Source organism: Rana temporaria, chromosome 12 (assembly GCF_905171775.1).
Source record: "Rana temporaria chromosome 12, aRanTem1.1, whole genome shotgun sequence".
Taxonomy (NCBI): domain Eukaryota; kingdom Metazoa; phylum Chordata; class Amphibia; order Anura; family Ranidae; genus Rana; species Rana temporaria.
In genome coordinates, this window is record NC_053500.1 from 58,779,784 (window position 1) to 58,804,679 (window position 24,896).

Below are 24,896 nucleotides of genomic sequence, written 5' to 3' on the forward strand. Positions count from 1 at the left end.
ATGTCCTCATTTTTCGTTTTTGCTCTCAAGTTGCTGTAATTCTTCTCTGATCTCCACACTTCCTGGTTGTCTGTTTCCTGATAACCACAGTACTGGGAGCTTTCTCTCTGTGGTCACTAATCAAGGAGGTGTGATTACTGTGTGTCTAAAACCCCACAGCACCAATCAGTTTCGTTTTCCAAACCATCACTGCCCTGTATTGGCTCTGTACATCACAGAAGCAGGAAACAACATGCAAAAACGAAACTAGAAACTGCAGGTACATTATATGATTGATTTTTATCTATTTTTAAAAGGAATCAGTTAACTATTATGTCTCTATACCCTGTAAACAGTCATTTCAGCAAAACAAATGTTTTTCTTTACAACTCCTTTAAGGGTCAAATCTCGGCTGTCGGTTTTCTTTCAGAGGCCATTGGCATCTCATTCCCTGGTCTGGGCATTCGTTTAGGGGGTACTGTGGGTAAATCTGCCAGTCAAACCTCCCCTGTGCCCATGGGATTTGAATTTAGTATTGTCGGTCTTGCAGAAGCAGCCCTTTGAACCTATTTGCCATATTCCGTTAATTCTTTTGAGTAGGAAATTGGCCTTTTTGGTTGCTATCTCCTCTGCTAGGAGAGTTTCTAAATTAGCAGCTCTTTCTAGTACCTTATTTAATTTGTCACAAGGACAAAATTGTATTACGTCCCCTTCCTTCCTTCCTTCCTTTCCTTTATTCCTAAGGTGGTGTCTACTTTTCATTTAAATCAAGATATTGTTTTACCTTCCTTTTTTTCCTGAGCCGCAGTCGGCAAGGAAAAAATGATTGCACTCTGGATGTAGCGAGAGCAATGAAAGTTTATCTGCAAGCAACTTCTCAGATACGTAAAACGGATATCTTGTTTATTCTGCCAGATGGTCCCAAAAAGGGCCAAGCGGCATCGAAATCAACTATTTCTAGGTGGATTCGACAAGTGATAATCCAAGCTTATTGGTTAAAGAACAAGGATCTTCCTTTTCCTGTTAAAGCGCATTTGACCAGGGCAATAAGTGCTTCATGGGCAGTGCATCATCAGGCTTCTATGGCTCAGATCTGTAAAGCTGCAACTTGGTCTTCAGTCCATACATTTACCATATTCTTTCAAATAGATGTAAGAGGGCATGAGGATTCCGCCTCTGGGCGTAGTGTGCTGCAGGCAGCAGTATAGGGCCTCACACCCGATGGTGGCCTGCTTGATCTGTGTCTCCTTCTCCTCATATTAAGCATTGCTCTGGGACATCCCACTATGTAATAATTAAAGGCTCTGTCCCGTGGTGTACGAAAAAGAAAATAGGATTTTTAATAACCGCTTACCTGTAAAATAATTTTCTTGGAGTACACCACGGGGAACAGAGGTCCCTCTCTTCTATGGGATCTTTACTGCTTTGCTACAAAACTGAGGTACCTCCCTTATGGGAGGGGTTATATAGAGGGGGAACTTGTCTTCATTGGGTGTGCCAGTGTCCAATCACCTCTGGTGAACTATACAACCCACTATGTAATGATTAAAGGCTCTGTGTCCCGTGGTGTACTCCAAGAAAAGGATTTTACAGGTGAGCTGTTATTACAAATCCTATTTTTTTTCCAGAGGCAGGCAGAGGGATGGCTGGGATCAGAGGCAGGCAGCAGTGTGGGTAGCTTGGGCCCCACTCTCTCCTAATTGGTTCACTGGCTGTGATTGACAGCAACAGGAGCCAATGGCTTCCACTGCTATGTGAGCCAATGAGGAGACGGAGACCCAGGAGAGCTGTTGCTTTCATGCATATCACTGGATCGAGATGGTGCTCAGGGTAAGTATGAGGGGGGCAGGTGGGAACTGCATGCAGAAGGTTTTTTGCCTTAATGCATAGAATGCATTAAGTAAAAAAGAATGTCTGCCTTTAAAACCACTTTAAGGTAAAAAAAATTTGGCCTTACAACCACTTGAATAGCCTTGTAAAGTATACTGTGTTTTTCTACCTCCTTGTAACATGCTCCGTGAGCTGCTGAACCTTCTTTTTTTTCACTCATGTTCGTTGTGGTCATGTCCACTGCTCTATGCACACTTCGAGGTCCATAGTCCATCTCAGGAGCAAGCAAGTGAGGGGGGCTACTCTTCTACATACAGTGGGACAATAGAGAACAAACCTAGCTACCCTCTAACAGGAAGTCAGATCACTGCAACAAAACCTGAGTTTAGTATCGCTTTAAATGCCATTAGCGTAATCTGACACAAGTGAGTAATCGTACTTTTCCTTTTTGTTGCAGGCAATATTTTTTGGTGGCATTGAGACATCCTTGAGGGGAGAAGTGTGGCCATTCCTTCTTGGATACTACAACTGGGAGTCCACTAGTGAGGAGCGTGAATCTCTGCGGGTTCAGAGAAGAGAGGAATATGCCCAGATCCAGAATAAAAGGTAAACCACTCTGATATTCTGAGAACACAATCAAGCATGCATTACTCAATTATAATCTATTAACTGTTTAGATAAAACATTTTAAAAATCCTGGTCAGTGTTTTCCTATTTGCATTGTAAAAAAATCCCTATTAGATTTGTATTACCTCCTTTTTTTTTTTTTTTCTTTGATTAATATACAGAGTCTCCATGAGCCCTGATGCTCAGAAAGATTTCTGGAGAAAGGTTCAGTTTACAGTGGATAAAGATGTTGTGAGGACAGACCGGAGTAACCAGTTCTTCAGAGGAGAGGACAATCCCAATGTAGAGGCTATGAGGTTGGAATTCTTCCCGTTCTGAGAAAATGTTACATTAGAGTAAAGCTAAAGATATTGCAAAATGTAATATATTGCAGCTTACCAGCCCTTGGCTCCAGGTGATGGCTTAAAATCGCATTACAAGTCGCACCCTATTGTCTGCAATGAAAGCTGTCAAATTGGTGCGATTCCAACTCCAATGGAGTCGCACTGTTCGGAGAGTAGTTCTTGCACTACTTTTTACAAGTTTAGGTATGACTTGGAAGACATCTGTCACTTCATGAAGAGATGTCTTCTCAAGTAGCACCTGAAGTAGTACTACTTTTAAATCGTGCTACTTCAAGTGACGTAGCACGATTTCAATGTCGAAGTTTATGTGACCGGGGCAGTGGCGGCTGGTGCTCAATATTTTTTGGGGGGGGCGCAAATGGGAAAAAAAACAATTGCAGCCTCACTGTGCCCCATCAAATGCAGCCACTGTGCCATCAATTGTCACCACTGTGCCATGCCATCAAACGCAGCCACTGTGCCATGCCATCAAATGCAGCCACTGTGCCATCAATTGTCACCACTGTGCCATGCCATCAAATGCAGTCACTGTGCCATGCCATCAAACGAAGCCACTGTGCCATCAATTGTCACCACTGAACCATGCCATCAAACGCAGCCACTGTGCCATGCCATCAAACACAGCCACTGTGCCCATCAATTGTCGCCACTGTGCCCTTTAATTGTCGCCACTGTGCCCTTTAATTGTCGCCACTGTGCCCATTGTCGCCACTGTGCCCTGTAAAATGCCCCTCCCCCGCCCGGCACTTGCCTTTCTGGGGGTCAGCCATCCTCCTTCCACGTCCCTCGATGTCTTCTCTTGCCCTCGATGACGCTTCAGCCAATCAGGTTTCCGGTAACCAGAACCGGTGAACCTGATTGGCTGAGACGCCTGTCGGTCTTATCCAAGGATAAGCATTCGGAAGCCGACTACAGCCGCTGGCTCTGATAGGCACTTCCACACAGCCAACCAGCTGCCGTTATTCAGGTGGCCGGCGCTCATCATCCGGCCATCTATGAATCTAAGAGACAGAGGGGGCGGCGCTCCGGCGCCCTCTATGGACGAACTGCCACTGGACCGGGGACTAAGATGTGAAGACTGCAATCATTTCCTTTATTTTCACCTGGTGATTCCTCCAGTATTACACTCCTGTCCTAGCATGATAACACTTACTCACCCTTCTATAGCAGGGCAACATGAACAAGATATGACTACAGAACCCCTCTTCTATTCTTTATAACATAGAGTGAGGTCATTCTGTAGTCCTCAGAGATAGCTGAGAACAATGTGACCAATAAAAGTCAGCAGAGAACAGGTATTCTTTTGAATAGATATAACAAAATACTTTCAATTTTTAATGGAGCAATAAGAGAAGTTCATTGTTGGGGCTCGTTCAGATTGCTTTTCAGAGAGAAAAGCTTATGTAAAGTGGATTGTTTTTCAGAGGACATTGGACAGGTGATGTGGAGGCATCATGTCACCTCCTTGACTGCCTGTTTTAACCCCTAAAACTTGACTTCATTGTGACACAACCATGTGCAATGGGTCATGTTGCACAAGCTTTTGCCCATCAAGTGGAATGGGGGAATCATTTTTGCAGCACCGCAATGCAAAGCATCTCAGCTGCAGCATGTGTACACCTTAATCTGCTGCTTGTGCAGCTTGTTGGAGAGTGTTAAAAAACATGGCGTAACCATGTTTTTACTGCCCCCCCCCCCCCCAAATGCAAGTGTAATCATAGCCTTACACCTTTGATATTCAAGTATACCAACAAATCAGATTTTATGTTTTTTCTTAAAAAATTCCGGTAGCTATGGGCAACATGTTTTTTTCTTTTTTTCTGTATTTTTATATAAAAAAAGCATAAACAATAAAATCTTTGGGTTAAAGAGGTTGTTAAGCCATGCAACAATCCCCTCTGCTATGTTAGTTTTAAGAGCGCCCATCGAGTGGGCAGAGCTGAGAAATCCCCGCTGATGTCAGCCAGGAGAGGGATGGCCGGTCACGTGAGTGCCGATCGGCGCTCTGAAATCAGGTACACAGCTGCAGTTTTTAAAAGAAAACAAATCCACTGGGGACAATATTTACTATAGCAGAGGGGATTGTTACAAGCTTGTTGTATTATGAAAGAAGTAGGATGGGAGCATCGTGGAGTGGACAGAGCTGACCGGCAGGCAGGGGAGAAGAGGACAGAGGGAGACACAGGAGAGCTGCAGATGGCAGCTAATGACAGAGACATGTAAACTGACCACGGTGTCAAGGTTCAGCAGCCACGATAAACCATGGTCAGTTTACAGAGGGGAGGGCAGAACCAGGCAGGATCAGCTAGATATTTCAGTTGATACCGGGGGGGGGGGGGGGCAAATTACACAGCACAAGCACTGTGCTGTATAACATGCTTTAAGGGAACATGATCCATTTTTATTTTTTTAGGATAACAAACACTTTTAAAGGTTACATTTTTATAACATACATATACAATTTTGCTTCTCGCAAAACCTTTATTTTATATAGTAGAATACTGTATAGATCAGGGGTTTCCAACCTTTTGACCTTCATTGAAAGAAGAATTGTCTTGGGCCAAACATAAAATACGCCAACAATAAAGATAGCTGATTAGCAGAAAAAGTCGGGAAGATCACAAGTTAGCAATCGCCGATATGGAGTGTGCGCCGATCTGAGTAATAAAACTTAATTTTTTTTAATATATAATTTTTATTATAAAAGTAAAAGAGGGCAACATAAAACTAGTGTGATAATTGACACTGTTTTTGACAAACTAACATCAATATCTGGTTCGATGGATGTAGTAGAAATTCAATGTATTCTCAAGGTACTCATCAGATATTTTGTTTTTAAGTTTGCCCTTTTGTGTGCTTCATTCTTGAAAATAGTTAAGCCTCGTACAAAAGCTGGGTTTTCTCTGCAAGAACCAGCAAGAAAACTGCTGGTAGAGCTTTCTTGCCGAGCAAACTGAGCGGGTGTACGAGGCTTTCAGGTTTCTTGTCTGGAAATCTGCCCAGAATCTCGACGACAAAAATAGAGATCCTGCTCTCTATTTTCTCGTTGAGATTCTTGTCGGCCTGTTTCCCAACGAGAAACCCGAGCGTCTGTATACTTACCTGTTGCCGTGGAAACCCGCGCATGCTCGAAATGACTTTGACGCATGCGATGTAGCTTCCACGGCATTGGTAGGTGAAGCAAGATGGTGGCGACAGCATTGAATGTGACGAGCGCTTGCTCGTCGTACACAATGACGTCACCGAGGTTTTTGCCTTTCAAAAGAACCTGCGGTTCTTTTGAAATGTGTGTGTACACTCGGACGGCAAGAGATTCTTGCCAAGAATCTCGTCAGGAAAAACAACGTTTTTTTCATGACGAGATTCTTGTCCGTGTACACGAGGCTTTACTCGCGAATATAGGTGCTGCCGAAAACTGATGACATGAATCAGGCATGAAGAGTGGGATACTTTTCTTTGGGAAGATACAACGTATAAAAGTCCAGTAAAGAGACACTGTAAAATGTTTTTTGGGCTTGCATGCGTTTACTTAGTGTAAACACGTTTATACAAACAATACCAAATAAAAAAAACTAACATTTTTAAGAAAGTGTACAATCTTGTGTTGGGTTGCATACATAGGCCCGGATTCACAGACAGCGGCGCACATTCATGCCACCGTAGCGTATCTCCTGTACGCTACGCCGACGCAGCGCAGAGAGGCAAGCATGAAGTTCAGAAAGAACTTCCTCCCAAAACTGTGCTGGGTTTCCTAGGCGTAAGCCGGCGTAGGTGGAAGTGGGCGTGAGCCATGCAAATGAGGCGTGACCGCATGCAAATGATGGGCCGAGCGCCAGACAGATACGTATAACGAACGGCGCATGCGCTGTCCCGTGGACACATCCCAGTGCGCATGCTCACAATCCCGTCGGAACAACTGCCTAAGATACGCCGGCTCACTGCCTATGGCGTGAATGTAACCTATGCCTAGTCATATTCACGTCCAACGTAAAATACGCCGGCTTGTGTTCCCTGGTGCAGACCTTTGCATGTCTGCTGCTGAGTTACACCTCCTCCTTTATGGGGCATAACTTTACGCCAGACGTATGACTTTACGCGCACTGCGTCGGGCGCACGTACGTTCGTGAATCGCTTTATCTCCCTCATTTGAATAGGAAATCAATGGGAGCGCCAAATGCGTCCAGCGTAAATATGTGCCCACTCTACGCCGGCGTACACCAGTTACGTCGGTGGGATGAAGCCTGTTTTTAGGCGTATCTTGGGTTGTGGGTCCAGCGCATAGATACGACGGCACATATGTGCACTTACGCGGCGTATCTGGAGATACGATGGCGCAAGTGCTTTGTGAATCCGGGCCATACAGTGCATATAAAAAGTCTACACACCCCTGGTAAAATGTCAGGTTTCTGTGATGCAAAGAAAATTTCAGAACTTTTTCCACCTTTAATGTGACCTATAAACTGTACAACCCAATAAAAAAATAAACTGAAATCTTTAAGCGGGGGAAGTAAAAATAAAAAACAAAAAAAAGTGCACACCCTCTTATAACTGGGGATGTAGCAGTGTTCAGAATTAAGCAATCACATTCAAAGTCATGTTAAATAGGAGTCTGTACACACCTGCCATCATTTTTAAAGTGCCTCTGATTAACCCCAAATAAAGTTCAGCTGTTTTAGTAGGTCTTTCCTGACATTTTCTTAGTCACATCCTACAGAAAAAGCCATGGTCCTCAGAGAGCTTCCAAAGTATCAGAGAAATCTCATTGTTAAAAGGTATCACTCAGGAAAAGGATACAAAATAATTCCCAAGGCATTAGATATACCATGGAACACAAATATGGCACAATAGTGATATTACCAGGAACTGGACATCCCACCAAAAGTAGTACAGGAACCTTTTTTCAAGTCGGAGCGACTGCAGTAGTTAGTGCATTAAGACAGCTCCATTCACTTACATTGATTTCTTCATGCAGCGTGACTTGAGGCGACTAGGGGCGACCTGAAGTCGGATCCAAAGTCGGACCTGTGTGAATGGGCTCTTACAGTTTTAAAACAATTAATGTTTTAAAACAAAAGAACATACATTATGCAACCAAAATGAGTGTGTGCTATAAATTGCCTCTAGCATTGCCCCCATTTCGTCTTGCTGGAGACTGCCAATTTGCTGAAGCTGGCCCAAGGCACTCCTTGGTCTCAAAAACAATGTTACTTTCTGTGATTAAAATGTGTGTATTTCCAGCTTTGAATGTATGTCTTGGCTCAGTTAGAGAGGAAGGCCAACAGAAGCTTTACAGTGCTGAAGTTCTGCCACTGCCAGAGAAATTAGTAAATATCAAGAAAATCTGAAATTATTAAATTATTTAACTCTTTTGTTTCTCCCTGGCAGCAGAGTTTGTCCTTTCCTGACGGCACTGTACCTCCTGGAGAATAGAGAGCAACGGAGCATGTGCAGAGCAGAATAAGCCTGTATATTACTGGATTGTAAACAGTATAGGCACTTATTTTGTTTACTAAGCTATATCTGCAAAAGGGGTGAGCTTGAAGTGATCTAGCAGGACTTCATTTTCTGACCAAAGTTTTACTTTAACCACTTAAGGGACCACCCACGTACATATACTGCGGCAGGGCGACCCTTAAAGCGGCGTTCCAGCCACAAACTATTTTTTTTTTTAAGTCAGCAGCTACAAACGCTGTAGCTGCTGACTTTTAATAAGGACACTTACCTGTCCAGCAAGCCCGCAATGTCGCCGATCTGTTCATCGCATCTGGTGCAGGCGCCGCCATTCTAACTAAGGGAAACCGTCAGTGGAGCCTTGCCGCTTCACTGCTGATTTCCTACTGCGCATGCACGAGTCACGCAGCACTTTGTGAATGGCCAGGTTGTTTTCTGGGACACACAGGTCCCAGAAAACAGCGAGGGGGGGGCTCGCCGCACAAGAGGACATGACGTCCTGCGCCACTGTGCGGGTGGAACGGAAGTGCACTTAGTACTTCCAAATAGGTACTTTAAAAAAATTGTCTTTAGTTTAAGACCAGCTCTCAAAAGTGGGTGGAATTTGGCTTTAAGTGCAAAATCACGTACCTGTATGTGATTCCTCGCATCGGTTTTGGGGCGCGCGCCCATGCAGCGGGAGCTATGCTCCGGCTGTAATTGGACTCAGCGGGGCCGGTGGCCGCGACGGCCGATGGGACCCGCCGATCTTTTGTAGAAGAGGCAGAACTGTGGTCTGCCTATGGTAAACAGGGGGAACAGCTGTTCTGTTAGAGAGGGAGAGAGAGAGAGATCTTGTGTTCATGCTAATCAGGAACACAGCTGTCTCTTCCTCCAGTCAGTCCATCCCCCACATAGTTAGAAATCACTCCCTAGGAGCATACTTAACCCTTTGCACCTGATGTCATTCCTTTCTCTGCCAGTGTCATTTATACAATGAAAGTGCATTTTTTTTTAGCACTGATCACTGTATTGGTGTCACTGGCTCCCAAAAAGTGTCACTTAGTGTCAGATTTGTCCACTGCAATGCCGCAGTCCTGCTAAAAATCGTTGATCATTACTAGTAAAAAAAAAAATATATATATATATATCTCCCTTAGTTTGTAGACGCTATAAGTGAGGTTAAAAAAGGTCCCAAGTCCAACATGTGTGTGTGACTATATGTCAGTATTACCTTGTATTCTCCTGTATGTTGTGGTCATTCAGGTGCTTATCTAATAGTTTTTTGAAACTATCAATGCCCCCCGCTGAGACCACCGCCTGTGTAAGGGAACTTCACATCCTGGCCGCTCTTACAGTAAAGAACCCTCTATGTAGTTTATGGTTAAACCTCTCTTCTAAATGTAATGAGTGGCCACGTGTCTTGTTAAACTCCCTTCTTGTTAAATTTCCTATTGTGGAGTCACCAGTATGGTACAGTATTTGTAAAATGAAACCATATCCCCTCTCAAGCGTCTCTTCTCCAGAAAGAATAAGTTAAGTGCTCGCAACCTTTCTTCATAACTAATATCCTCCAGACCCTTTATTAGCTCGGTTCTTTGTACTCCATTTCCAGTACATCCTTCCTAACATCTGGTGCCCAGAACTGGACAGCATACTCTAGATGCAGCCGGACCAGAGTCTTGTACAATGGGAGCTTTAGCTCTGGAGTTGATCCCTTTTTTAATGCATGCCAATATTCTGTTTGCTTTGTTAACAGCAGCTTGGCATTACATGCCATTGCTGAACCTATCATCTACTAGGACCCACAGGTCCTTTTCCATCCTAGATTCCTCCAGAGGTTCTCCCCCTAGTGAGTAGATTGCATTTATATTGTCACCCAAATGCATTATTTAACTTTTTTCTACATTAAACCTCATTGCCATGTAGTTGCCCACCCCCGCTTTTTGGGATTTTTTTTTTTTACCAAAAATATGTTGCAGAATACAAATTGGCCTAAATTGATGAAGAAATTCGATTTTATTGGATATGTTTTATAGCAGAAAGTAAGAAATATTGTTTTGCCTTTTTTCAAAATTGTTGGTCTTTTTTTGTTTATAGCGCAAAACACAAAAACTGATCAAATACCACCAAAAGAAAGCTCTATTCTTGGGGAAAAAATGACATACATTTTACTTGAGTAAATCGTTGCACAACCGTGCAATGTCAGTTAAAGCAATGCAGTGCCATATCACAAAAAAAGGCCTGGTCAGAAAAGGGGTAAAACCTTCTGGAGCTGAAGTGGTTAAAGTATAACTATAGGCAAAACTTGTTTTTTTCTTTTTAGAAAGAGGGTTATAACCGATGGTAAAAAAAAAAAAAAATCTGGTGTCCCATTGTGGAGATTTCCCTTCCTTTCTGTGTCCCATAGCCAAACAGGCAGTGAGAGCAACTCCCTGCAAATTAAGGTAATTACTTGAGGTTCCCCAGGTCACCAGAACCACTGTTCCCATTGGTAGATTTCCCTTCTATTACTTTCCTGGGGACATCCCAAAATTTGGGATATTTTGCTTTCACTTTCAATGATAATGGTAAACAGAACAATTGGAGAGGGTGAATCTCCTTAACGGGGGCACAGTCAGCAATATGGACACGCATTCTAATACCTCTCCGCTCTATGAAAAACTGAAAAAAATAGTTTTGCCTTTTAGTTGTGATTTTAAAATAGGATCAAGGTGGGTTGGTGAGGGCACAAATTAACAACAAGGCAACAGTGTTACAGGTTTGCAATCACTATAAAATATCATTGCATTCTTGTTATCGTTGCTGAGAAATGGGAATTAATCTGGGGATGTAAAACATTTTTTTTTTATTTGAATTTTGATGTATATACAGTTGTGGCCAAAAGTTTTCAGAATGACACAAATATTAGTTTTCACACAGTTTGCTGCTAAACTGCTTTTAGATCTTTGTTTCAGTTGTTTCTGTGATGTAGTGAAATATAATTACACGCACTTCATACGTTTCAAAGGCTTTTATCGACAATTACATGACATTTATGCAGAGAGTCAGTATTTGCAGTGTTGGCCCTTCTTTTTCAGGACCTCTGCAATTCGACTAGGCATGCTCTCAATCAACTTCTGGGCCAATTCCTGACTGATAGCAAACCATTCTTTCATAATCACTTCTTGGAGTTTGTCAGAATTAGTGGGTTTTTGTTTGTCCACCCGCCTCTTGAGGATTGACCACAAGTTCTCAATGGGATTAAGATCTGGGGAGTTTCCAGGCCATGGACCCAAAATGTCAACGTTTTGGTCCCCGAGCCACTTAGTTATCACTTTTTCCTTATTGCACGGTGCTCCATTCTTTATTCATGGTTGTGTTTTTGGGCAAAATTGTGAGTGAGCCCACTCCCTTGGATGAGAAGCAACCCCACACATGAATGGTCTCAGGATGCTTTACTGTTGGCATGACACAGGACTGATGGTAGCGCTCACCTTTTCTTCTCCGGACAAGCCTTTTTCCTGATGCCCCAAACAATCGGAAAGCGGCTTCATCAGAGAATATGACTTTGCCCCCAGTCCTCAGCAGTCCATTCACCATATTTTCTGCAGAAGACCAATCTGTCCCTGATGTTTTTTTTGGAGAGAAGTGGCTTCTTTGCTGCCTTTCTTAACACCAGGCCATCTTCCAAAAGTCTTCGCCTCACTGTGCGTGCAGATGCGCTCACACCTGCCTGCTGCCATTCCTGAGCAAGCTCTGCACTGGTGGCACTCTGATCCCGCAGCTGAATCCTCCTTAGGAGACGGTCCTGGCGCTTGCTGGACTTTCTTGGGCACCCTGAAGCCTTTTTCACAAATGCAGTGGAATTTTTTTTTATGGGATTAAGTTAATTTTCATGGCAAAGTGGAACTTTGCAATTAATTGCAATTCGTCTGATCACTCTTCATAACATTCTGGAGTAAATGCAATTGCCCATCTCAAAAACTGAGGAAGCAGACTTTGTGAAAATTAGTATTTGTGTCATTCTCAAAACTTTTGGCCATGGCTGTACACTGTATGGAGAGCAAGAATTCTTCTCTGCATCATGCAGGAAGGGGACAGTCTTTTTTTTCGACTAAGGCTTCTTTTTAAAGAAAGAAAATTAACTGTAAAGCCTCGTACACACTCTTAGATTTTTGGACGACTTAACATTAATTTTTTTGTGGCATGCTAGTCTCATGTGGAAAGTGAAGAGGTTACTCACAGTGCGAACATTTTCGTACGACAGAATACAATGTCACAAGTGAGGTAATGTGTTGAATAGTTTTGTATTTATTCTTTTGTTTCTGAGCATGCGTATTTTTGCTCTTATGATTTATTTTGTATGAAAACCGTACTAATGAAATGAAAATCGGAGTTCACATCCGTAAAATTTTATAGTCTGTACATCCAGCTTTTGTCTGACGAAAAAGCGAAATTGGCTGTCAAAAGCACCATATTCAGTATTCGAAAATCGTCAGCTCGTCGTACAAATTTTTTCATATGCTTTTTGGATCGTGTGTATAGGCCTTTAGACCCTGAACACATTTTTTTTGCACCTATAGTATAATTTATCAGATTAAAACTGAAAATTCAATTAGGATTTAAGTGAAAGTATAAAGGGTTTGTTACATATTTTTTTTTTTTTTTTTTTTTTTTTTTTTTAAGGATGGAAACAAAAAATAAAATAGAAGTAGACCACATTCGTCTTTTGAGCCAACAAGTGGAGTTTTAGGCTTCTTCTTACTATATTTACAGTTTTTATTTAATCCTTCTATTGACAAACGGCTGTTGATTCCACACGATTCCTCTGATATTAGATGGATAACAGAACCTCAAAGCAGACAGCCAATGTTTTACATATTTCTTTAGCTAGCCCATAGTGCTCTGGGAATACTTTATGTATTACATGTATGTTTGGAAAAAAAAATGATATAGCAAAATGATTTAAAAGAACAGTTTAAAAATGTAAAAACTTTATTGACTGAAGTAAAATTGACACAAAACCTTAATAGTTTCCCTTAACAGTTGTTAAAGTGTTACTAAACCCCCAACAGTAAAACCAAAAAACATGATTGTTATACTCACTGTGGAACCTAAGGGGTTAATCATCTGCATTGTGTGAAAAGGCTGTTTGATCCTGCTCTTCTTCCACAGTCCCCAAACCATCTCTGAATAGTACAGAGCCTTTGGGGGCAAGCTGCAAATGCTCAGTTTGGTGTTCCTGTCCATGGACCCCGGTCCCTGAAGGTCTGCAGACTCAGCTCTCCGTGATTGGCGAAGATTGGACTGCCTGTATTTTTTGCAGAGTCCTGCAGCGTTGGATAAGGTAAGTAAAGGGTCTTTCAGAACTTGGTTCTGAAATTGTTCATTCTTTTGAGCCATTATGCTAGTTTGCCTAAAGTTTGCCTGTCTGTGCCTTCTCTCTCTCTCCTTTCATTTGTCCTGGTGTAGCAGTGATTGTGAGGATTATCTATAATGAGTACTTGCCGGAGTGTGTAATTTAGCCTCCACCTGCTGGTAGTTGGTTCCTGGGGAAGGTTCCTCCAAAACTTTGGCTATGGAAGTGTTTGTTTTTGGTCCTCACATGGTGGCTTCGGCTGACAGCAACCTCGTGCACGGGCGCGTCACGTGCACGCGCGCGCAATAGTCATAGGCACGCGCAATAGCCTACTTTTAGGCGCTCCGAGACACGCGCGGCAGCGTGTGTGCACGCGTGCAGCCTCGGAATAGGCGCGCGCTGCTGGGCATGCGCACGGCCTTGTAATAGGCGCGCACAAGGATTTGATTCAGCTGCTCTCTGAGCCTTAAATTGCAGGACAGAGCAGGTCAGGTGACTTGCACCTAGACCATAAAGCTCAGTCTACCTCACCCATCCTGGCTGACGGTGGACACAGAGTTTTTTTGTGCATAAATTGACAGTGGCATTTTCTTAATGCTGCGCATTGTGTGCTCTGCATCTCGCTGACCATCAAATAGCAGCGTCAGTGCTGGTCTATAGGTCCGCAAGTGGATGCAATTCCTGGCTGTGAGTACCTCGGCTTTACTATGGCAAAGGGCTCAGGGACTAAAAATGCAAAAAAGACAAAGGGTTCGCCATCAGGCTCAGAGGATCTCGGGCATGCTCCTGTGGCTATTTTCTCTCCTGATAAATTAGAGGTGGCCCAGGGTGATCCATCGAGGCTATTAGGTGCCTCAGCTGCCCTTGCCCCGCCTGCTCCAGTGTTTGTAACAGAGGAGGCTCTGGCCTCAGCCATGGGTGGACTGGAGAAAAGATTGGCGACTTTAATTGCATCTTCTCTTTCAAGAGATAAACGCACCAGGTCTCCCTCTCCCCCTGCAGAGTTCCTTTTGACGGAACAACTATCCCCGGAAGAGGTTGATTTACCCTCAGGGGATCAGGCAGAGGGTCAGTCAGATGGCTCTGACTCTGAAGATTCTACTCTTCTCTGTGTCCCGTGATGTACGATAAAGAAAATAGGATTTTTATAACAGCTTACCTGTAAAATCCTTTTCTTGGAGTACATCACGGGACACAGAGCTCCCGTTCCTCTTGATGGGGATATTGGGACACTTATTGCTTTGCTACAAAACTGAGGTATGGGAGGGGTTATATAGGGGAGGGAACTTCCTGCCTCAAGTGCGTGCCAGTGTCCATCACCTGAAGGTAGACTCTATAACCCACATAGTAATTACTACTCCAAGAAAAGGATTTTACAGGTAAGCTGTTATAAAAATCCTATTTTTTTAAACCCTTCAATACCAGGCACATACACCCCCTTCCTGCCAAGGCCAATTTTCAGCTTTCAGCGCTGTCACTGTTTAAATGACAATTGAGCGGTTATTCTACACTTTACCCAAACAGAATTTTTATCATTTTGTTCTCACAAATAGAGCTTTCTTTTGGTGGTATTTATTTTTTGCTAAAGAAATAAAAAAAGACCGAAAATGTTGACCAAAAAAACTATAAAGCTTACTGTGGTAAAGCTTACTGTGGTAATTGAGGTCTATTGATGATAAATGTGTATTGTGAGTTAACAGACAACCTAAAGTTCAGGTGTCTGAATTATCAGCTGTAGTTAATTAGCTCATGTAAATTAGGTCAGAGCCGGAGTCAGAATGGCTACTAAAAGATGTGTATTGGGGCTCATTAGGAACCATTGTGTGATGTTGTGGGTGGAGTTGGGTCATTGTTCGTTTGGTTACTGCAGTATTCCTCCACTGTTGTCCTTCTCCATTCCCTGGAGACAGTGGAGGCATCCCTGTGTGCTACAGTGAATGCACCTGTGGCTAAATGGGTTATTTTTGACTGCAAACTCGAAAGTTTCAGACATATGGGAGTTCTCTCTCTATCCTTCTTGTGTGATATGGTGAGGATCTTTAACGCCATTCATTAAATGTATTGATTCCGTCCCCCTATGGGTTGTAGGGATGAGAAGTTCCTTTTAGCGCTCCATACAAAGGGGAAGCACCTGCATCTTGAGACATTTGGAGACACATACCCTTATTTCTTGGCACAGGTTTTTAAAGGAGAAATGTGATACTGTTAAATATCTTTTTTTTTTTTTAATCTTTTTATTAGGTTTTGTAAAATATAAATACATTGCAATACAACAATTCGTATAATCGCATTCAAATACAAAGTCATATTGAACAACGAGTGAATAATCAATTTATACATATAGGATAATTAAAATCCTAATAGGATCTTAAACAACAAATAGTGTGGTTAGTGGAAAACTAAATAAAAGGGGATTGGAGAGCAGGGGGATGGTAACAATTGGTGCCTTAGTAAAAGATAAGAAGAGCAATGACTATAAAAAAAAAAAAAAAAAATCCAAGCATAAGTAGAACATTATATCTAAACGTCTCAATTTAACTTAAGAGATCAATTAATTAGAAAGAGATGGATAAATTAATGATATAACATCAGTTGTCTAATGAAATTTCAAATTCCCTAGATTTCGTAAATTGCAACCAGCATGCCCATTTCCCGTAGAACTTTTTTGAGGCGTCAGAAGATTGATGGATCAAATCTTCCATATTTGCTATGTGTTGGACTTTCCGTAGCCAATCAGAGATAGAGGGGGGCGAGGGTTGTAACCATTTAGCAGGGATACAGAGTTTAGCAGCATTAATGAAATGTATGATTATTGAATCCTTGTAAACTGAATTTGGTAAGGACGAATGATGTAGTAAGTATTGTTGAGCAGAACGGTCTGGAGCAAAAGTCGTGATTTTATATATTAGGTCGTGGATCTTATCCCAGAAGGGTCTAATGTCTCTACATTCCCACCATATATGGAGTAATGTTCCCTCATCAGACTTACAGCGCCAGCACAAAGGGGATACAGTTGGATTAAATTTACTAACAATATGGGGGGTCCTGTACCACCTCGAGTACAATTTGTATCCGTTTTCTTGGGTTAGCACATTTAAGGAACCCTTGTGTAATCTGCGGAAGACAGTTTCCCATTGTTCTTTTGAAAGGGAAATATTTAGTTCTTTTTCCCATTTTAGATTTGTGTTGTCTGATTTTAAATCAAAATCTGAAAAAAATATAGCGTGTAACGTCGAAATGAAATGTTTTTGAGGAGATTTCTTAAGACATATGTTTTCAAATGGGGTTTTTGGCCTGTGCCAATTATAACATGAATTGGGTTTAGTCACGAAACTTGTAATTATTTCATAGTCAGGCCGGGACATGTTAGTATCCGGGTGGTCAGTGATGAATGTGTCATAAGAGATAATGGTACCTTGTTTGAAAAGCGTGTTGACTCTCAATAAGTCTGTTAAATGTGGATCAGCAAGTATAGTATCATACATTTCCAAATGTATTTCTGGGTTGAAGATTAAAGGGGTCATGGGACCATATACAGAAGAAATATCATATTTTTTGCAAAGGGATTTAAAAATATGTAATGTATTACCAGTGATAGGGTGAGAGTTGATCTTTCGAGGGATTTTACTGGGATGAATCCATGGTAGGTGTGTCAAAGGTATATGGCGTGTTTGCGAGCAATTCTCTAGATTAACCCTGTCTTTAATGCGATCATGTAAATGCCAATCCGAAATACGGGTCAAATGAAAAGCCCAATAATATTTTTGCAAATCAGGTAATCCTATTCCACCCAACAGTTTAGGGATGATGAGTTTATCCCACTTTATTCTAGGTTGCCTTGTGTTCCATATAAATTTCAGACACATTCGTCTAAAGTTTTTGAAAGAAGCGCACGGAACCCTGACTGGTATCGTCTGCAACAGATACAAAAACCTTGGGCGAACGTTCATTTTTATAATGTCCGCTCTCCCGAACCACGAGAAGAAATTTGAACCCCATTTGAGTAGATCATTTTTGACGGTATTAAATAGGGGTATAAAGTTTTTGTTATACAAATCTTTCACATTAGGTGTTAATTTAATACCTAGGTATGTTAAGTATTCTTCTTCCCAGCTAAAAGGGAAGTTTTGCTTGCAAAGTGAGACAGTAGAAACGGGTAAAGAAATATTCAGGGCTACAGACTTGGCAAAATTAATTTTCATATTAGAAATGTTGTGGAACATGGAAAGGTCTTTCAGTAAATTGGGGATCGTAATGATAGGGTTAGACAAAAACAAAAGGATGTCGTCAGCAAAAGCTGCTAGTTTATATATCTTATCGTCAATAGCAATACCTTTAATGTCCTTATTCGCTCTTAGTTTACACAAAAATGGTTCCAATATTAGTACAAAAATTATAGGTGACAGTGGACACCCCTGTCTCGTGCCATTCGACACAGAGAAAGCCTCCGACAATCCGCCATTAATCTTAACTCTGGCTGTAGGGGATGAATACAAAAATTTAATAAATTGAAGTAATTTTTCTTGTAACGCTTTTAACGCTTCGTGCATGTAATCCCAGGCTATTCTTTCGAAGGCTTTCTCTGCGTCGAGGGATAATAAGAAACCTGGTGATTTAGTGTCCTGAAGCCAATTCTGAACAAGAATTGCTTTCGTAGTATTGTCCCTTGCTTCCCTGCCAGGTATGAATCCCACCTGATCTAGGGAGATAAGGTTACTGTTAAATATCTTCAAGAAGAATGTTTTCATTTGAAATGCGTTGGTTTATCCGCCCTAATTTGCCATCAATATCTTGGTGATGGTATTCCATGACGAACAGTATCCATGTCACATTTCTCATTCATTTTAATTGTATATTTTTCATCCAATTTGTTCTATCAATTTTGTAATATTTATATTTTGTAATAAATTTGTATATTTTTTGTAAATTTTTGAGTTGACTATTTGTTGCCTTTAAAATCCCAACTCCTTTTCTGAGGTTTTTTCAATTGTTTAGCAATTAAGGGATGATGGCAACCACATGCCGCCCTGCATGAGTTGATCCTTTTCTATGAGTTTTAAAATGATCAACTTCTGTCAAGCAGGGATATCGAAAATCAGCCGATTTCTGTTGAACTGGCCGCTTTTAAATCCATCTATGGACAATACTGTTAAAGCGGAGGTCCACCCTAAAAAAAAAAAAATAGGCAAAAAGGTTACAAATGAAAAATATATACTATGTGTGTGTGTGTATATATATATATATATATATATATATATATATATATATATATATATATATATATATTGTGACAGGAAGTCAGGTAAATCTGTGGGTGTTGTCACAGTCGGGACATACATTTCTGCCTTGTTAGACAATACACCAATCATTATTAGGCGTCGGCTGCCAGAAATAGCCAGGAAGGCTAAGGGCCGTTGGAAGACTCCAGCTGTTCAGAGTGAGGCAATTAAAGGCCTCTATAAAGTAGCCCAGAGGATAACCACTAATTGGCTGCATCACTCCTAAGGCTGTGTGAGTAGGAGAGCAGTGCCAGAAAGTCTCCTGATGAGGTGAGGAGACCATTGACTTTGTCCTGTGTTATAAATATCAAAAGACTATTGTTTGTGCTGTATGACCAGCACTGTCTACCCAGCAGTAGGCTGTGTTAGACTTCATAGATAGGTTCCTGTGTGGAAGGTAGATGCCCAGAGTGGCTAGGATTTATTTTATGTTTGATTTTGTTTATGCTGTTTGGATGCTTGCAATTGTTTTCCAGCAAGATGGAAAAATAAACCAAAAACGTTGTTTTCAACCGGCTTCGACTGCCAGTCTGTATAAATTCAGTGTGTGGTGAACCCATCCAAGGGGTCACACACCCCGCTACCGAGCTAACCCCTCACAATATATATATATATATATATATATATATATATATATATATATATATATATATATATTTTATACTTACCAGAAGTGGCTGTTACTAGGCAGATCTTCTTTCTTCTCCGCCCATTCACAGAGCGCCGTGCAGCTCGTGCATGCGCAGTAGGGAATCGGGCAGTGAAGCCGCAACGCTTCACTTCCTGATTCCCTCATCAAGGATGGCGGTGGGGCAGCTAAGATACGAGCGATTGCTAGGCTTCGGCTGCCGACATCGCGAACACCCTGGACAGGTAAGTGTCCTTAATAAAAGTCAACAGCTACGGTGTTTGCAGCTGCTAACTTTTATTTTTTATTTTTTTTAAAGCCGGACCTCCGCTTTAAGGCAGTGTGTTATGGGCAGACACCCTGAGGTGGCATCGCCAGTGCATCTTTCATTAACAGTATACTGATGCAGAGAGCAGTGTTGTCATGATGGCATCTGAGGGACCTACTGCCACTGGCAGAAGACTGAAAAGGACACAGCATGTTGCATGGCCAGCCTGAAGACTTCAGAAAAAGAGAAGTATAAAAAAAACAGTGCAGCATTAATGGAGAAAGAGAGGTGTTCAGTTGCCATGGGACTGAGCCCAGAGTAAGCTTTAATGCCATCTTCTAATGTCCATAAATTAAGGTGGAATTTATAGCTTTAATCATATTCTACACATAGTAGTCAGCCCACCATCATTGCAGCTGCAAGCTGATATGTTCATGTCATGTTCATGTCATGTTAGACCTTAAAGCGGGGGTTCCGCGGGAATACGTTTTTTTTTTTTATATCCATCTGCCGCTCTTCACATAGTTAATGGGGTACTCACGTGTCTTTATTTCATAGGCCCCCGCAGTGTCTTTCTGCCGCAAAAGAGACTTTATAAAAATAATTCCGTCTTCCGTCACTCTGAAGCCCACAAGCAAATTCTTCCTGGATGCGGTGAATGATGTAATGGTCATGTGACGTGTAAAATCACGCGAGAGTTCTTCTGCTGGGCTAGAAAATCGTCTCCTGGGCAGCGTCACGCTGTGCTCCCAGGAGACATAGCTAAGTAATCCCAGGAATCACTGCAGCGATTGCAGCCGAAGTGACACGCCCACTCCTACGGGAGGCAAACCAGGAAGTGCCTGGTTCAGAAGACAGAAAGGTATGCAATCGTTTTTCATTTTTTTGGACAGCGAACTTGTAATACATACACTGAGCCCTTGTGTTTGTCTGTGGATAGCTTCTACAGCAGGGGACTTTTTTTGTATGGACCTTTTTTGTCTACGGTTCTTGTTTCTGCTTTTTCTCTAGGCCAAACCGGTGAAGAAGAAATGTGAGAACTGTAGAGCCAGGCTTTCTGATAGTTCTAAGAAGCTATTTTGTGAGGATTGTATTCCATCCAGAGCTAGTTCAGAGACATCCTCTTTTAAAGAGTTAATGCCTTCTTTGAAAGAGGTGGTGGCCTCCTTTTGGTCCCTTAATAACAGGGTAGCTGGACTAGGGCTTTCCTCATCTAGATTCATAGCTCAAGAGCCTTCAGCCTCGGCTAGATCCCTTCCTCTGTTAGTGTCTGAGACCATTAGTTCTTGCCATGCTTCTGATCTAGAAGAAGGTGAGAATCCGAGTTTGTCATCTGATGAGGAATCTGCATCAGAGGAAGATACGGGGAGCTCCAAGTATGTTTTTCCAGTTGAAGATATTGATGAACTATTAGAATCAATATATACCTCGGAGCAGATTGAGATGGCACTACAAGTCCAATCTGTAAAGGATAGAATGTATAGGGGTCTACAGGGGTGGAAGTCGAGAACTTTTCCGGTACACCAGTCACTTAAGGACATGATTCTTTCTGAGTGGAAAGAGCCTGAAAAAAGGTTGTTTCCAGTCTAGAGGGCACAAAAGAAGGTTTCCTTTTCAGTCTGAATTCAAGGAGGTTTTCTTTAAGTGTCCTAGATCAGATGCCCCTATGTCACAGGTGTCCAAGAGGTCAAATCTTTCCTTTAAGGACTCTGGGGTCCTTAAGGATCAAATGGGCAGAAAGGCCAACTTGTTGCTTTGTAAGGCCTGGGATGCTTCAGCTTTTTCTTTGGGTCCAGCGGTTGCATCCACCTGTGTGGCTAGGAATTTAGACGTATGAGTTCAGCGTCTGGATGATCTTCTTTCATTCGACACCCCCAAAGAGGAGATTAGGGAATCTCTTCCACTCATTGCTAAGTTAGTGGCCTTTTTAGCTGATGCAGCAGCAGATTCCGTAAAAGCTGTAGCCAGGTCTTCTGCTCTCATTAATTCAGCTAGGCAGGCTATCTGACTTAAGTCTTGGGAGGGTGACCTTACCTCCAAGAATAAGTTCTGTGGCATACCCTTTGAAGGCAAGCTCATATTCGGTTCCTCCTTAGTGGAGATCCTAGCTCGTTCCTCTGAGAAGAGTAAACAGTTCCCTTCTTCCCGAAGGTATAAACCCCAGAATAAGAGGCCTTCTTGCGTCTTCCAAAACAAGGTTAATTTTAAAACCAACAGGCAAAGAAGTAGTCTTTTAACAAAAACAAGCAAAAAGGAGGACTCTCTTTGCTCCTTCAGCTCCATCCAAAAATCTCCAGTAAATACACCAAAAGACCGCGCTCATGATCATCTACAGTTCATAATAAACCCAGCATTTTTGGGAGAAGACAAAAGTTTCAGATAAAATGTTTTGGAAGAAAATTCATTTATTAAAGATGAACTCCAGAAATATGATAAAAAGTCTGTATAAAAATATATACAAAGCTATATAAGCTGTATAAACCAGATGTAAATTCCACAGGCAGCTACCATCAAGTACACGGGGTTAAAACCTCACGGGTTCAATGAACATACCATCAGAAATAGCAATAACAGTACCTTCAGGGCAGATGGTAGGGTGGCGGTGGTGAGGAGATGGCCGTACAAATCTCAGCAGGAGCCTGTCTTCAGGCAATCCTCGTACCCGGAGTGTCACCGTGGGGAGAAAGGACGGGATCATCCGACAAATCCACCAATCGGGGACACAGCACAATGAGGTCTGGAAGGACAGCCGCTTGTTCCGTCCGATCGTGATGACGTCACACGTCTGAGACGCCGCTCTTCGATTGAAGCAATGAAGCAGAGATGTAATTGCTGCCCTCTAGTGGAAGATCCATAGGTTGCACACTCACATGCAATTATAGTGGAAGCACATCAGCCGGTTTGGTTCCAAGTAATGAATCTCCGTCCGGTCTAATCTAATCCGGACGGAGACTAGTTTAGAGAGCAAGAGAGAAGGTAGGCCATGATTAATCTAATTTCTGTGTGGGAAATGGAGGGAGTTATTTCTTCTGTTCTGGAGATTCAAAAATTCCGGGAATTTAATCCCACGTCTTTCTGGTCAAGAAATCTTCCGGCGGATTTTGTATGGTCATCAATTTAAGTGTCCTGAACAAATTTATAGTTTCCGGATGGAAAATATTTATTCTGTAGGAAATCTGTTATTGTCAGGGGTCTTCATGATAACCCTGGATCTCTAGGACACTTATTTCATGTACCAATCTGCCAGAGTCACCGAAAGTTCCTCAGATTTGCTATTCTCATGGAAAATGGGCCAAGTCATTGGCAGTTCAATGCCCTTCCTTTTGGTCTCTCGGCAGCACCCAGAATTTTTACAAAAATCATGGCCGAAATCGTGGCCTTTTTTTTCGGATACAGAGTGTATAGATCGTCCCATATCTAGATGATTTTTTGATCTTTGTTCGAGACAGAGTCCCTTATTCAGGATCTGCCGTTGGTTTTACGGACTTTTCAGAAATTGGGGTGGAAAATAAATCGGCGGAAGTCTTGCCTGGTGCCCTCCCAGAGCATATTTCCTAGGTTATCTTATAGACTCTGTTGTCCAAAAGATTTTTCTTCCCGAAGAGAACATTTTGAAAATTCTTCTCTCCATGCAGGCCTTCAAGCTGCTCCCGCAGACCTTCCTTCGGCAGATCATGCAGTTATTAGGGTTGATGACTGCAGCCATCTCAGGGGTGCATTGGGCCCAATTTCACTCCAGACCCCTTCAGGTGTTTTTTTTTTACTCCATTGGGATCACGTGAAGGATTCTCTAGATCAGCTGGTGTAGCTGCCAAGAGAGGATTTTCTCAATCTCTCCTGGTGGGAGCAGTGGGTACACCTGCAGGGAGTGAAGAACTGGGCACAACATGCTTCGGTAAAAATGACCACAGACGCCAGTCTGTGGGGCTGGGGAGCTCACTCTCAAGATTGGGAGCCTGGTTGCCAGAGGAGGCAGGCCACTTCTCAAATTTCAGGGAGCTACTAGCTGTGGGGAAAGCTCTTATGTCTCTGAAAGAGAGGGTCTATTCAAAAGACCTATTCATTTTCTCAGACAATGCCACAACTGTGGCTCACCTGAACAAGCAAGGGGGCACTCGCTTGAAGTCGCTTCTAACGTTAACACAGCAGATTCTGTCCTGGGCAGAGATCAATGTCCCTTCAGTCAGGGTAGTCTACATCAAGGGGTCAGAGAATGCATGGCGGACTATCTGAGCAGGGTGAGCATCAGTTCCAGCGGTTGGGAACTTCATCAGGGCATGTTCCGGGAGGTTGTGCTAAGATGAGGTTTGCCCACAGTGGAGCTTTTTGCCTCCAGTCTCAACAGAAAACTGCCGGTGTTCTTTTCACTGGAGAGAGAGAAATGGAGTCCTTAGGGATGGATGCTCTCTTTCCCATGGGATTTCACTCTGGCCTACGCCTTCCCTCCTTTTCCCCTATTGCCTCTAGTGGTTCGTAAAATTATTCAGGACCGGGTAGAAATGGTTCTGATTGCCCCCTGGTGGCCCAGGAGGAGTTGGTTTTCCTCTCTGAAGGCCCTTTCTGTAGATCCTCCATGGCCCCTACCAGATCGGAAGGATCTGCCCCATCAGGGACCGGTGTTGCATCCAAACCCTCAGACCTTGAATTTGACGGCCTGGAGGCCGAGTGGTGCATCCTAAAGTTGATGGGATGTTCAGAGAGGGTTATTCAAACTATCGTGGACAGCCGTAAGTTAGTCACAAGAAGAATCTATTGGAAAATTTCGGAAAACGTTTATTTCCTGGCAAAGGAAATCCGGTTTAGATTCTTTCTCCACTCTCTGTATATTGAATTTTTTGCCGAGGGGAGTAGATAAATGACTCTTGTCAGCACCCTTAGAGCTAAGGTTACTGCCCTATCATTGTTTGCAGAAAGGAGACTAGCGGAAGATTCTTTAGTCAGGAGGTTCCTTTCAGCTAGATCTAGACATGCTCCCAAGGTCGTCAAACACGTTCCTCCCTGGGATCTATCATTGGTATTAAATGCTCTTACAAGGGCTCCTTTTGAGCCTTTGCATGGGGCTTCCCTGAAATGTATTTCATTGAGGATTTCCTTCCTTTTGGCTATTACGTCAGGGAGAAGGATTTCTACTCTACAGTTTCTTTCCTGTAAAGACCCCTTCCTGAGGATT

At 42.5% G+C, this 24,896-nt stretch overlaps 1 protein-coding gene across 2 annotated transcripts in view; it reads left to right on the plus strand.

Moving 5' to 3' along the window:
• The window catches only part of TBC1D16 (TBC1 domain family member 16), a 305,823-nt gene that overhangs the window by 226,201 nt on the left and 54,726 nt on the right, over positions 1-24,896 (plus strand). For both annotated transcript variants that reach the window (XM_040330437.1, XM_040330436.1), the window contains exons 7-8: positions 2,267-2,415; positions 2,598-2,732. In XM_040330437.1, the coding sequence (XP_040186371.1) occupies positions 2,267-2,415; positions 2,598-2,732 (284 nt within the window). The remainder of the gene's footprint in view (positions 1-2,266; positions 2,416-2,597; positions 2,733-24,896) is intronic.